Below are 14,738 nucleotides of genomic sequence, written 5' to 3'. Positions count from 1 at the left end.
TTTCTTTCCACTTTCCTTGGATTTGAAATAATATTCTTTGTGCAGCTTCTTGAGATAGAAGCCTAAATTTCTGATTTTTAACCTTTCTTCTTTTGTAAAATATTCACTTATTTCTGTAAATTTTTCTCTATGTATTGAATACTACTTTAGTTATATCCAACAAGTTTTAGCACATCACAGCTTAAGTATCCTTCAGTTCAATATATTTTCTAATTTCCAGTAAATATATAAATACATTTATTAATATCAGACAGTATTACAGGAGACTAAAGGAGGTATTTCATAAGTTCAAAAGGGTTGCTTTATGAAGAAGATATAACAGTCATAAATGCATGTGCATCTAATAACTGAGCCTTGAAATTCAGAAAGCCAATGTTTTTAAGACATATCCCAGCTGTCTCAGTCAGACTGATGAGCCCTTAGCCTCAGCTGCATTTTACTCACTTCAAACTCTTATATTTTAAGTGTTCTAGTTTTCCCTATAATATTCATAAATAACTGTTACTTATTATCCTTTTATGAATTATACCTTAATAAAAAAACTAATAAATGTTTTGTTAGTAAAACTGCAAGCCTGATAGTATTAGGGAGGCTGCCACCTAGCTCTTTAAAAAATAAAAATAATCTTGTATAGTGTTTTACGGTTTACATGGTGCTTGTGGATTTTGATATAGCCCAGTAGATTTTATAATTTCATATGCTAATTAAATGAAATATTTAAAGAATTATGTCCTCTATTAACTATGCTGGCAGGATTTTATAATCTCACAAGTGTTTCCAGTTCCTAGGTTCTGGATCAGTAAACCTGTTTTGTTTGTTTCTGTTTTGTTTTCTACTTTGCCACTTTCTTAGATCCAAGTATATAAAAAGGAGACTCAGGGTATCACCAGCTCTGGCTTTGCGTCTTTAACATTTGAGGGAACTTTGGGAGCTCCTATCATACCTCGTACTTCAAGCAAGTGTTTTAACTTCACCGCTGAGGACCACAAAATGGTAGAAGCGTTACGTGTTTGGGCATCTACTCATATTTCACCTTCTTCAACATTAGTGAAATTGTGTGATGTCCAGCCAATGCAGTATTTTGACCTGACTTGTCAACTCTTGGGCAAAGCAGAAGTGGATGGAGCATCATTTCTTCTAAAGGTAGATTTTTTTTAAATTTATTTATGTATTTATTTTATCATTTTAATCATTTTTTTACATCTTTATTGGAGTATAATTGCTTTACAATGGTGTGTTAGTTTCTGGTTTATAAAAAAATAGGGAACGCTTCACGCATTTGCGTGTCATCCTTGCGCAGGGGCCATGCTAGTCTTCTCTGTATCGTTCCAATTTTAGTATGTGTGCTGCCAAAGCGAGCACAGGTAGATATTTTTAAATACTGGAAATTGTTTGTAAGTTACCATGACCTATAAGCCTGTAAAGAGCTTATATTTTCAGCATTCTGGTGGAATAAATATGCATACTGTGTACTAAGAACTTAAAATCTAACCATTTTTAATGAGCCTGTAATTTCTATGCAACTTTACTCTTCAACTTCTCTTCTTTATCCTATATTTCTAGAGAAAAATAGTATTACCAGATCTACATTTTAAATATAGTACTGTTTATATTGTGTTTATATATTTATTAGTACTAGCAAAATGAGTTGTTTTCTATTGCTATTTTTAAGTTGCAGCTCTAAAAATGCATATTTCTGTTTCCCTATCAAGATGTAGCCTTCCTTCTCACTCATTTGCCTTCTTCTTGGCGCATTGATGTTGGGTTCTCTTCCCATGTTATTTCACTGTCTGCTTCATAGGTAGATGATGGATGGTTTTGATGTGTTTATTTTTCTTGTTATATTTTATTTTGTTCTTAAATCTGTAGGAAAAAAAGTGACATAAGACCCATCTAATCTTTGTTTACACCTATCCCAATTTATTCATGAATAGCTTCTGGAGAGGACAGTTGTCTGATACCATCCTCACCTACCTAGCCTAGGCAGGATGCATTTAAACAAACACTGCTTCAGCCCTGCTTCTCTGGTTCTTTAGCTTCTGACTCTTTGGAACGATGCAACAGGAAATGGAGTACAGTGGCCCTTGGACAAATATTGGGGTTTAGCATTATTATCAGTTATACCTTGCCCATATTAAAGAATAGTGAAGATAGAAATTATTGAATAAAATACAAAGTTTTTGAAGTTGAAAATAGCACATATTTATATACACATGAAATACTCCGAAAAAGTAAATGCATGCTATAAAAAAACATAAATAAGTTAAGTATGACAAAATTGAAGCTAAAGCAACATAAAATCATCCAAACAAAATGAGGAGGTCAGCCAGTCATACTTTATGCCCAATGTGACATATTTAACAAATGAGTGTTTGCTAATCACCAAACACTTCCAGTGACAACAAATCAGCTGTGCAGAGAAGTATTCTCCACCTTTCGGCTGCTGTATTGAGCGTAAATTCTTAAATTCTGAGATAAAACCTGCCACTTTTTAGCTGACGTAGCTGAATCTACATTTTCCTTCTAAAGCAAGAAAACATGCCTGCATCCCATTTTTATAGATAGCCTTTTCGGATAAATAAAAACAGCTTTCATGTAGATATTATTTTAAAATACAGCATTCAGAAGTGAATGTAAGAAATTACATTAGTAAGACTTTCTTGAGGACAGTTTAAAAGAAATCTCAAAAGTCTCTCTATGCTCTTCGTCTCAAACTCTATTTTCATAAATTTATTTTATAGTAATAATTTAAAATGTGGAAAAATGCCTTTAAAGGAATATTTATCCTTATATTTCTTGCAGTAACAAAAATCAGAAAAAACTCGCATACTAGCGATAGAGAATTTTGTGAATTATTTATGTGTTGTGGAATACTGTGTGACTATAAAATGACATTGTAGACATACTTATTGATATAGAAATTCACAATATTCTCTTTAGTGATTAATGTGCTTTCATTTAGATACTAAAAATGTATTATATGCATAGCAAAAAATATTGAGAGGACTATATAGCAATATTTTGCTCATTTTATCTATGGGAAGTCAAATTTTAAGTGATTTTTTTTTCTGAAATTGGTTTTCCTATCCCAAACTATGAATAATTTTTTAAAATTTTGTTTTGAAAACAGAAGGAGCCAGACCTTACTCCAAATGAGTTCTGGTCAGCATGGAATATAGCGTAATTATTTCCTGTCTCAACTGAGATATGATGCTAATATTGGTCTCTTTATTAGTAACTACAATACATTCATTTTAATTATTCTAGCAGATATGATTCCCCCACATACTGTTGTTTCTAAAAGAAGTTAATTTTAATTATAGGTTATTAAGACTATAATGTTGATAAGAAGAGATTAAAGGCTATGGTTGGGGGTATACTCAAAGATAAAATTTAGAGCCTTAAATGTCTTCATGAACAAAGAAAGAAAAAAAGTATAGCATATCAGAATAATCTTTCAAGTCAAGAAATTGAAAAATTAACAAACAATTATAGAAAGTTTGAGGTAGTATTTTAATAAGGTATTTAATTTGGGGATAGGTAATTTTAACATTGCCCAGAAATTTAAAAGGTATTTTAAAGTGATATATAGTAAAAAAATTTCTCTCCTTGACTTCCTCTCTTGTCCCCGTGCTGCTATAATAATAAAAATAACATTAACATTTCAAATTGGCAAAGGATTGTTAAATGGTGATTGTTATCTATTTGGAAAAAAGAATTAGATCTGTATAAAATATGCAGATACCTAACAGATTGAGTTTTGATACAAGATTACAAAAGTTCCAGAATTTCAACACAAGGTCTGACTTATACTCTACTCTCTCAACCCCTCCTTCAGAAGACTCACGGATTGGTCTGTAAAGCCATTTTAAAGTCTCAAAAACATGTACACAAAATGAAAGAACAAATTCCAAGTGAAGAAAAATGCGACATAATGTTACTACTCCCAAAGTGATTGTCCTGGTTCTTTGAATAATTTAGGAAACAGAGTGAGTGACACAAACTCATGATTGTTTATTTACAACTTAGCACTGTCACCAACATTATTCAGTACTTTCTCTGTAATCTGACCCTGGCAGATACCTGTACAGATATGCGGTGTTTTCCATAAAATAGGCAGAAGACCTAAATAGACATTTCTCCAAAGAAGACTTACAGATAGCCAATAGGCACATGAAAAGATGCTCAACATCACTAATTATTAAAGAAATGCAAATTAAAACTACAGTGAGGTACTGCCTCAGACTGGTCAGAATGGCCATCATTAAAAAGTCTACAAATAACAAGTGCTAGAGAGGGTGTGGAGAAAGGGGAACCTCCTACATTGTTGTTAAGAATGTAAATTGGTGCAGCCCCTATGGAGAACAGTATGGAGGTTCCTTAAAAAACTGAAAAAAGAGTTCACATGATCCAGCAATCCTATTCCTGGGCATATATCTGGAAAAGACAAAAACTCTAATTTGAAAAGATACATCCAATTTTCATTGCAGCACTATTTACAATAGCCAAGACATGGAAGCAACCTAAATGTCTATTAATGGATAAAGAATATGTGGTGTATATATACAGTGGAATATTACTCAGCCATAAAAAAGAATGAAATAATGCCATTTGCAGCAACATGGATGGCCCTTGAAATTATAGTAATAAGTGAAGTAAGTCAGAGAAAGGCAAAAATCATATGATATCACTTATATGTGGAATCTAAGCAAATGATACAAATGAACTTATTTACAAAACAGAAATAGATTCACAGACATGGAAAACAAATTTACGGTTACCAAAAGGGAAAGGATGGGGGTAAGGATAAATTACGAGTTTGGGATTAACAGATACACACGACTGTATATAAAATAGATAAGCAACAAGGACCTATGTATAGCACAGGGAACTATATTCAATATCTTGTAATAACCTATAAAGGAAAATAACCTGAAAAAGATATATGTATGTGTGTCTATGTGTGTGTATAACTGAATCACTTTGCTGTACACCTGAAACTAACACAACATTGTAAATCAACTATACTTCAATTAAAAAAAAATAACAGTTAAAAAGAAAAGGAAATGTGGTGTTTTCTATTTAAGTAGACTGTTCACTCTTACCCAGCCAAACTTCTGACATGCAGAGGCATTCTCACCTCTCTCCAAATGTCTTTTGTCCAGCCCTTCTATAGCATAGCATAGCCTCAAGCTCATCTCTTCCAACCCTAGCACAGCACAGGCTAACTCAGGTCTTAAGGATGGGATAGTGCATACTCGTCCTGGGCCCCTGTTCCCATCCTTACCTCAAGGTGACTTAAATAGCAATCCAACCTACCTTTCCCTTTCCATCACCCATGATTGTAATTCACTTGTGTTCATAACATCTAACATAAACAAAATATTCATATCTGTGCTTTCAAAGGCCTTTTCCAAATCAGAACAAAGTGGAAAAATGGGCAGAGGTCAGATTAGTTCCCTAAAAGCTAGGAATTTATACTTAAGAAAATTAGCAGAGATACTTGTAAAGGTTTATATACAAGATGGTAATTACTAAATTATTTAAAATAGCAAAAATTTTGAAACAAATGGCCAAAAAAGGGATTGGTTTAATAAATTTGCATCTATAATGTTATGTGAAGCCATTGAAAATCCTATTTTAGAAGAATATTTAAATTGCCTGAAAAACTGCCCAGCAATGAATTAAGAAATGAAAAGCAGAATAGAATGCCAGTTTGGTAAAAAGAAAAATAGACATATATATTATAACTACATAGAAGAAAAAAAAGATAAGTAAATTCAACAATATGTTAATAGTTTTTCCAAGCTCATAGCTGTTTGAAATTTTTTCCTTACATTTTATTCATTACCTATACATATGTAGTCCTTTTACAATCAGGAAAGAATATACATCATATTCAAAGTTTAACAGATATTTGGAGGAACATATTTAATTACTTTTAAGCTATGTTACCAGCAAATAAAACTCTTCTAGCCTCCACAATTTTACAAAAAGATCATTAAACTTTTGTTCTACTTCTTATGCAGGTATGGGATGGCACCAGGACCCCATTCCCATCTTGGAGAGTCTTAATACAAGACCTTGTTCTTGAAGGTGATTTAAGTCACATCCACCGGGTGCAGAATCTGACAATAGACATTTTAGTCTATGACAACCATGTTCAAGTGGCCAAATCTTTAAAGGTGATGTTGTGTAGCAAGCATGTTTTGCTCTTTTGTATTTTTATAAATTTTAGGGTAAATCACATGTTAGATGATATTTGAGGTCTAGAAATTAACTCCAGATTAATTTTTTTCTTTAATTTGTAAAATGTGTATTTAAATTATTAGACGATATATTAAATTATAATGGGTTGAACAGCTTTTTTAAAGTTAAAGAATGTTTCCTGAACATCTTAAAGCTGTGCCCAATTTTACTATGGAAAGAAAAATTTTTTTCTGCCATAAAATTTGCTTTAAAATAACAAAGGATGTATAAAATATTTGTAAACTTAAATGATAAGCTCTTTTACTTGGTTTGATAAAATCCAGTCTTCAACTTTTTAATCCACCTCTAAAATATATTGATAAATTGTCTGTGTGTACCATACAGTTTATTAGAATTTGCTCACTGTTTTTGAGATGCAGTTTTCTAGGTAAAATAACGCTGCTTAATTTTCGCACTTCTTGCTTATTAGTAACATTTTAAGGAATATTTTTCTTCATTTTACCATGCCATTTATTTGCAAGTAATCTTTCTTGCAAAGAATGCTGTCATTGATAATAATGATAATAATAGTAACATTTGTTAAAGCACTTCATATGTATTTAGCACTGTCTTGTGCTGTAGGTACTATCATCATTTCTGTTCTACAAATGAGAAAACTGAGGCACTCAGAGGCCCAAGATTTCGCACTTACTTGCGTGAAGCCTGTATTTGAATGTATGTCTGTTTCCAGAGCTAATCTTCCTAAGCAGTATAAAGAAATGAATTTCTTTATTGCAAATAGCTTCCATCCTACATTTAGGGAGGTATATAACCTACTTATGGGAAGAAAATAGGGAAAGTGAATTGTAATTTTTTTAAATCTGAATTTTAGTGCCCGGTTTCTTTTTTGCAAATAAATGTTCTTGGAGAAGGAAATATTTCCACTTTTACACTGTGTTACAAAGAAGCCCACCCAACTCAATAAATTAGGTTAAAGTCCAGGTCAAGGAAGGTGATAACTGTACTCTTTTGTCCTTTATGAGTGTGTTCATACCTTTCATATCAGAAAATTGACTGTTGAAAATATATTTTTGATGCTTTTCCTTGATTTTATCTGCATTGATTAGCTTATTTCAAAAATAAATGTAATGATAAAGCCAATTCTAAAGTCTTTTTAAAATACAGATATAGTTCTTTTACGAATGAAAAAGATTTACATTTTAGATTCGACTTTCACTGTTTTAATTCCCTTCTCTTTCCCTATGCTGTTTCTATAGGTCTTTTGTTCCTCTCTCTTGTCCTGATTTCCTTGTCCCAAGTCCTGGACAGCACCTGCCACAGTGCTTTCCATGTAGTAAGGGTTAAGTAAATAATACCTGCTGGTGAATGCATGAATCAATGAGCGCTGTGAATTTTTTTCAGATTTTTTTCATCTCCTTTGTCTGCTTTATCTCACCCACTAGAGGGTGCTATGAGCATACATAATTAAGAAAATGTAGGGCAATTAATTTTTCTCTAAAGATATCATGACATTTATCTACAATGTAATAGAAAAATGAAAAGGATTTTCTCTATGTGTAAGTAGTATAACTGTAGGCTTTTATTTAATGTACCTTGACATCACATTTTATTTGTTCTGAGGCAACCTCTATACTAACCATTTCGTATTTATTTAAGAAGTGCCCCGAGTCAAATGATGTTGATATCAATTAATTCTTGTCAACACTCGACGATAACTGCTTAAAATTGCATATTTATATTGAAATGCATGGATTACGTGTATTTTTGTTGAATAGGAACAGGAAAAAAATGTGATTTTTATTTTATGTAATAAAGAGGACAGTTAAGGCAATTGTAAAGCACAATATAATTGAACTCTATATACGATACATTTTACAGCTAAAGTTGCCCGTAACATTTTTCCTAAACCTTGCTTTTTAAGTAAGTTATCTCCTTCCCTAAACATTTTGCACACACACACACACACACACACACAAAACACACACACACTTCAAACCTTTTGTCTACAAACAAAAGCAGTGTATTTTCAATCCCCAGACTTATTCTGACACAATTTAAAAATAATTGTAAAACACACGTAGTTCTAATTATGTTTGGCATTCAGTGACCCAAGAACTATATTTTGGTTATTTTCAGACACATACAGGTCATTAAAAATATTAAACCTAAAGGGAAATTTTTGAAAGTTTATAAGGAATATTTAAATTATTTCTAAAGGAATAAACATTTCTTAATAGCCAGTTTGCTTTGCTTTATTTTTACTGTTTCTGTATTAAAAAGGGCTTTTACAACAATTTTTAGAGGTATGTTTTATAATTTTTTTGTTATTACCAATAAGACGATTTGTTTGTTACGTATTTGTCTATTATAACAGAGCATCTGGCACATTTTATAATATATTTAGCAAGCTTAAAAAAATATACAATGCTGCCTCCAGAAGGAATTTCTGGAAATAACAGTTTGTCATTTTCATAGCCTATATATATAAAATTCTCTCTTGGTCTTTAAAGTATAATTTTGTTTTATTATGAAATACAATAGTAAAGAAGATAGTATAACAAACATCTACATGCCTATCATCCAAACTTAACATTTCTAAATGTTTTGCACACTTATTTCAGGTACTTTTAATTTTAAGAAATGAAATTTCTACATGTGGAACCTTCTTTGTACCTCTGCTTGTTCTAATTTTTTGCTCCCAAATATCCTTTTTATTTATCCTAACATGTACGTGTGCACACCCATGTTTATTATGCTTTTATTTTATATACTTTTGTCTGAAAAATGCATATGGTTATGTATCATTCTATAATTTGCTTTTTTCCTTTGACATTATATTTGTAAGATTTATCCGTGTTCATATATGTGTCTGCATTAATACCAGCCTGTCTTAATAATCATACCTTTATTTTTAAATGATATTTCATAGGTTAAGCCCTCACTCCCAGGTCAGTCTTCAAAAGTAACTTGACTGTTCACTTTCAGATCAGTTTTTACAATTCCTTGAAAGGCACTGGAGATTTAGATAGAAACTGCATTGATTTTAAAGAATAATTAATTAGGAAATTATCTTTATAATGTTGAAACTTTTCATTTATGATTATGGTATCTTTCACCTTGTGTCTGGCCTTCTTTAAGTCCTTTGTAGATTATATACATTTACTGCACTAATATATTATGTATATTAAAAAGAATTACAGAGTAATAAATGTTCAAAAAGAATGACATAAAAGTAGAATAGAAATAGAATATAGACATATATTCTATTTGTCATATTTCTATGACAAATAGAAATAGACATATTTCCTTCCATCATCTTACTTTGGAGAACATGAGGAAAATCAGTTTTGTCATCTTGTGTGTGTGTGTGTGTGTGTGTGTGTGTGTGTGTGTGTTTTCCTTCTCTGACTCTATTTACCCTGCTCCCCTGCTGTTCTGTCAGTGGAAGAAGTCAGAGAAGAAAAGACTAAGTGCCTTACCTCCTTATAAAACCCATGATTGGATGGGAAAAAGATCCTTGAGGATGAAGGAGTAGCTCTGGGAGTGTGGATTTTTTCCCCTTATTTTTTCCCCCCATTTCTCTCCTCCATCACATCCAGAGGGTGATGAGGAGAAATACAATGAACTGAAACAGCAGTAAGCAGAGGTGGGAGGTTGGTTTACTACCTTCTCTTTCTTTATTTTCCCCCATGTATAGCTTTTCTGTTACACAGAATCTCACCACGGTTAATCTTGACCTTGTAGGAAAAAAAGAATGGTAGTCCCACAGTCATCAGCAGTCAGGAGTGCTGCTTTATACAAATGAATTAAATTTCCTAGTTGGTAACTAACTCCTTTTGTTTATAACTCTTTCTTCATAAAAATGTGATTTAGGTAATACAGCTTCTTCCTTTTAGTATGTGTCAGTTTCTTTAATAAACATTCTGCATCTGTCTCTTTTTAAGTCTTCTGCATTAAAAGAATATCAAATACTCCGTAATTAAAGATATTTTTAAGACTAAGTTTAGCAAAACATCTAAAATTATAGGACATTTCGTTCAAAACTATAATTGGTTTAAATCTATATTTGAACTCATAGAAGGTGTTTCACATTATGGTGTACAGACAAAAATATTTACAGAAATTTTCTTTCCATAGAACTTGTGGAATAGAGGGGGTTTATTATTTTGGTAGAATAGCACATTTAAACATACTTTCTAGTATTCTTATAATGAGAGTGTTTTAGTGATCATATTTAATTAAATCTTACCTTAAATTAGTTAAAGTAGGTTATTTTCAGAAACCTTAACCAAATAGGTTCTTAATCAAATAGAGGGCTTGGATTTGATGTAGGTAATAGGTTTCTTAGCTACCATATCTTACCAATGCTAAGACTCAAACTTATTTAACATTTTAATATCTCTAAAATGGAAATATGCCTTTACATTTGAAAAATACATACATATCTATACATTCATATGTATGTATACAAACACATACACACACACACACACACACACACACACACGGACGTTTTGGTTTTGATGCAGTGTCCTTGGGGCTGATATTGAGTACACATTAGTAGAACATACCACTTTCCTTTCTGATGAGTCAACATCCCGGGTTATTGGTCTGTGCCCCATGTTAGTTGTTAAATATTGTATCAAAAATTGTGTGATTTTTCTCCATTTTCTAAATAATAAATCATCTGCTTTTAGGTTGGAAGCTTTCTTAGAATTTATAGCCTACATACCAAACTTCAGTCAGTCAATTCAGAGAACCTGGCAACATTTTTAGCCCTAGAGTTTCATCTCCATGGAGGCACCAGTTACGGTCGGGGAATCAGAGTCTTGCCAGAAAGTAACTCTGATGTGGATCAACTGAAAAAGTAAGCATATTATAAACCTATTTAGAAATTGTAAATAAGGTATTAATTAAGCTGGTTTCTAGGATAATATTGTTCTGAGGTGGGAAGGGGGGCTCTAAGAGGTCTCTTGTAATTGATCCTCAGAGCCTTCCTTGCCATTCATTATTCATTTTTTTAAATAGATGAACCAAATGAAACAAATCAAGTGATTGTAGGTTCAAATAGCTACATAGTAGCAGAGCTGGGTTTATAGTCTAGGTTTTCCAATAGTTACTTATGCTCTTACCTCTACTCTTTGCACTCATGTTCTTCTACCATTTGCCACCTTCTCCAGGTACAGAAACAAACAGTGGAAACTGGAGCTTAGCTAAAGTCTGGAAAACTTGATATATATGTCTAGGGTGCCAAACATACTTGATCAATCATGGACAAAATACTGCCTTTTTTTTTTTTTTTTGCGGTACGCGGGCCTCTCACTGCCGTGGCCCCTCCCGTCGTGGAGCACAGGCTCCGGACACGCAGGCCCAACGGCCACAGGCCCACGGGCCCAGCCGCTCTGCGGCATGCGGGATCCTCCCGGACCGGGGCACAAACCCGCGTCCGCATCGGCAGGCGGACTCCCAACCACTGCATCAGCAGGGAAGCCCCAATACTGCCTTTTTAAAGTGCGTATAACCGAGAAAATAGGTAATGGAAATATTTCAGGGTATCATATTTTTAAAACTTTTAGGTGTGCCCAGAAAGTGAATAGTACCTTAAATCCTGCTACACTTGCAGTTCCCTTTTCCTTGAAGTACTCCTGTTAATGATGTGTGCAGAAACTCTTCGACCCGTATTCTAGGGAAATAAAAATTCTTCTACATATTTTCAAAGAGTTACAGAAAATATCCTTTTCAGTAAATTGAAATGACATAGCTATTTTCCAGGTTTTAATATATTGAAATCAATATGATTTTATCATCAATGAAATTAGCTATTTTAATAACATTCTATCAGTTTCCCTACTTTATTTCTCATATTGCAATATATAGCCACATAGTATTTCACTACTTGAGTCTAGAATGAGATTTTTCTGACTTAGAATGTCATCCATTAAATACCCAGCTTATTTGCAGTATTTCATCATCCCACTGTTGTACTTGTGTCTTTCTAGACTTAGGTTTTTAAAATTTGAGGGTCTCTTGGAATCCCCTGATAATCTGTTAAAAAACTATAGTCCTCCTGAAAAATGCATACACACACAGAATTTTTTATACAATTTCATTGAGCTCTTGGTTTCTTTGGGTAGAGCTAAACTGATCATTGTTTGACTTTGTTTTATGCAATTAAAAATTCTATTCTTTCAATTACAGGGTTTTAGAATCTGTAGATTTGCCAGCCAATCAGCGTTTAGAGGGTATATGTCAATCAGAACATGAGGACAGCTTTTCAAATATTTCAAGTAAGGACAGTTTTTTAATTTATTAAACTACAGTTAATTTACAATATTGTGTTAGTTTCAGGTGTACAGTGTCAGATTCTTTTCTGTTACAGGTTATTAACAAGATATTGAATATAGTTCCATGTGCTTTATAGTAAATCCTTGTTGTTTACCTATTTTATATATAGTGGTGTTTATTTATTAATCCCATGCTCCTAATGAGTAAGGATAATTTTTAATGTTGCCAGTTTAGTTTCTGCTAAGTAAAATGACTTTATCAACATAAATTCTCTTTTTTAATATCTTCCTATCTCTATTTTTTGGTTGTTGTTAAATCCATATTCATTGTAAAGAAACATGCTAAATCTTTATCAGTGTCCTGTGCAAAGGTAAACGTTACTCCTCCCTTACCTGTATAGTTACATTTTCAAATTGCGGTGGTAGGGATTACTTGATTTGTGATATATGTAGTGTTAATGTGTTTATATGTGAATTTATTATAAATCTGTATTTATTTCCTAGTAAACTGTTTTGCTCATCAGTTTCTAAAAGGAACAAAGGTTGTTTTTGCTGCTTTATTTCAAATAGCCCAAGTATTTTTTGATCATACATATCTTAGAGTTCCCAGTTTTATTGAGTTAAGTACCTAATTACAAAATGTTAACAAACAATTGGTTGTGTATTTATATTATTGCCTACCTGAACAGGTGACTATTCAAATCTAAATTTTAAAACACTCAATCTGTAAGATTTTTTTCTTTACCATTTTGTGTCAGTATTTGCTTATACATTCTGACACCTAGAATCTATGTCATGTTTCTATCCCCTATTTTTTTTTTTACAACCTAACTCCTTCCCTACTTTCTGTATCAGTAATGATAAGCATTAAAATTAACATGTGTGGCTTGATAGGCACTTAGTCAGTGCCTACAGCCATTATTATTTAATCCTAACAGCACTCCTATGAGGTTGATATTATTCTTCCCTTTTATAGAAAGGAAACTGAGGCTTTGAGTGATGGGAGTCATATAATTTGTCCAGGGTCACTTAGCTATTAACTGATGGCAAAGTCAGTCAGATTCAAATGCAGGCTATTTGATTTTTTTGTACATATTTATTTCTTCATTTTCTCTGCCTTAGAATTATTCATATTTCCTAGCACGCTGGTGATAGCATTTTGGCCTAATCTGTGATTATTTAAGATGCCATTAGGAGGCCAGTTTACTTCAATTGACAATCATTTGGAGACAGTATTAATTTGTAATTATACTTTTTGAAATCCCTTTTCTCCTTTTAAAAGGTTTTTCTAATCGTTTTTAAATTACAAAAGTAGTACATGTGACAGTATCAAGGTACGTAGCCTTCCCATGCCTTTATGCCCACTCGCTGAGGTAAAGTTAACAGTTTAGTGTGATTTCTTCAACATCAACATGTTTATATGAATATATATACTTCTACATAAACAGATACGAGTTTTCCCTCTGTTTAAAAGTTTTACAAAAATGGGACGATACTAGACTAGCTGCTTTATTTAACAGTGTATCACAGACCTCTTTCTGGCGTAATTCATATAGCTCAAACTCATTTTTTAATAGTTACATTATATTTTATATGAATCTAACATTATTAATTAAGCCATTTTCCATTTGATAGACATTCAGGTTGTTTCCAGTTTCTTACTCTTACAAATACTTCTTTAATAAACACCCTTGAACAATTGTACTTTCATGCTTATTGTTTCTCTAAAATAAACTTCTAAAGGTGGGGTTGAAGGATCAAAGAGTAAGCACATCTGTTATTTTCATAAATGATGCCAGATTATATGCCAAAATGTCATAGGATTCATGTGCAAATAACAGTGTGGGAGAATGTCCTTTCCTCACACTCTCAGTGGTATTGGCCGTTGACACTATAAGTAATTTTTTGACAATTTGGTAGGTATAAGGTGATATCTTATTTATTTTTTCTGAGTACATGGAAACTTAAAAATCTTATTACGTATATATTGGCCCTTTTTACTCCTCCTTTGAATTGTCTGCTCTTACCCTATACCTGATTTGCTGTCGGATTCTTTATTTTTTGTCTTATCAGTTTTGTGGGAGATTGTTGTATATACTTTGCAATATTTTCTCTATTTTCTTATTATTTAACTTCATGCAGAATGGCAGATATTAAGTAATCAGATTCTTTGAAATTATACTTCGCTCGCTTAAGGTTCTCTTGCCATGGATTCTTATACCATTTATTAGTGATGTTGAGGAA

At 32.4% G+C, this 14,738-nt stretch overlaps 1 protein-coding gene and 1 non-coding gene across 8 annotated transcripts in view; one reads left to right on the top strand and one right to left on the bottom strand.

Moving 5' to 3' along the window:
* POT1 (protection of telomeres 1) overlaps positions 1-14,738 on the top strand; it is an 84,418-nt gene that overhangs the window by 44,655 nt on the left and 25,025 nt on the right. For all 7 annotated transcript variants that reach the window (XM_060020822.2, XM_060020823.2, XM_069541020.1 and 4 more), the window contains 4 exons: positions 853-1,143; positions 6,030-6,185; positions 10,908-11,077; positions 12,409-12,497. In XM_060020822.2, coding sequence (XP_059876805.1) covers positions 853-1,143; positions 6,030-6,185; positions 10,908-11,077; positions 12,409-12,497 — 706 coding nt within the window. The remainder of the gene's footprint in view (positions 1-852; positions 1,144-6,029; positions 6,186-10,907; positions 11,078-12,408; positions 12,498-14,738) is intronic.
* On the bottom strand, positions 1,256-1,362 carry LOC132431416 (U6 spliceosomal RNA). Its single transcript, XR_009520723.1, has one exon. It is a non-coding gene; the product is annotated as a U6 spliceosomal RNA (small nuclear RNA).

This window comes from Delphinus delphis, chromosome 9, assembly GCF_949987515.2.
Source record: "Delphinus delphis chromosome 9, mDelDel1.2, whole genome shotgun sequence".
Taxonomy (NCBI): domain Eukaryota; kingdom Metazoa; phylum Chordata; class Mammalia; order Artiodactyla; family Delphinidae; genus Delphinus; species Delphinus delphis.
This window is presented reverse-complemented; position numbering and strand designations above follow the sequence as displayed.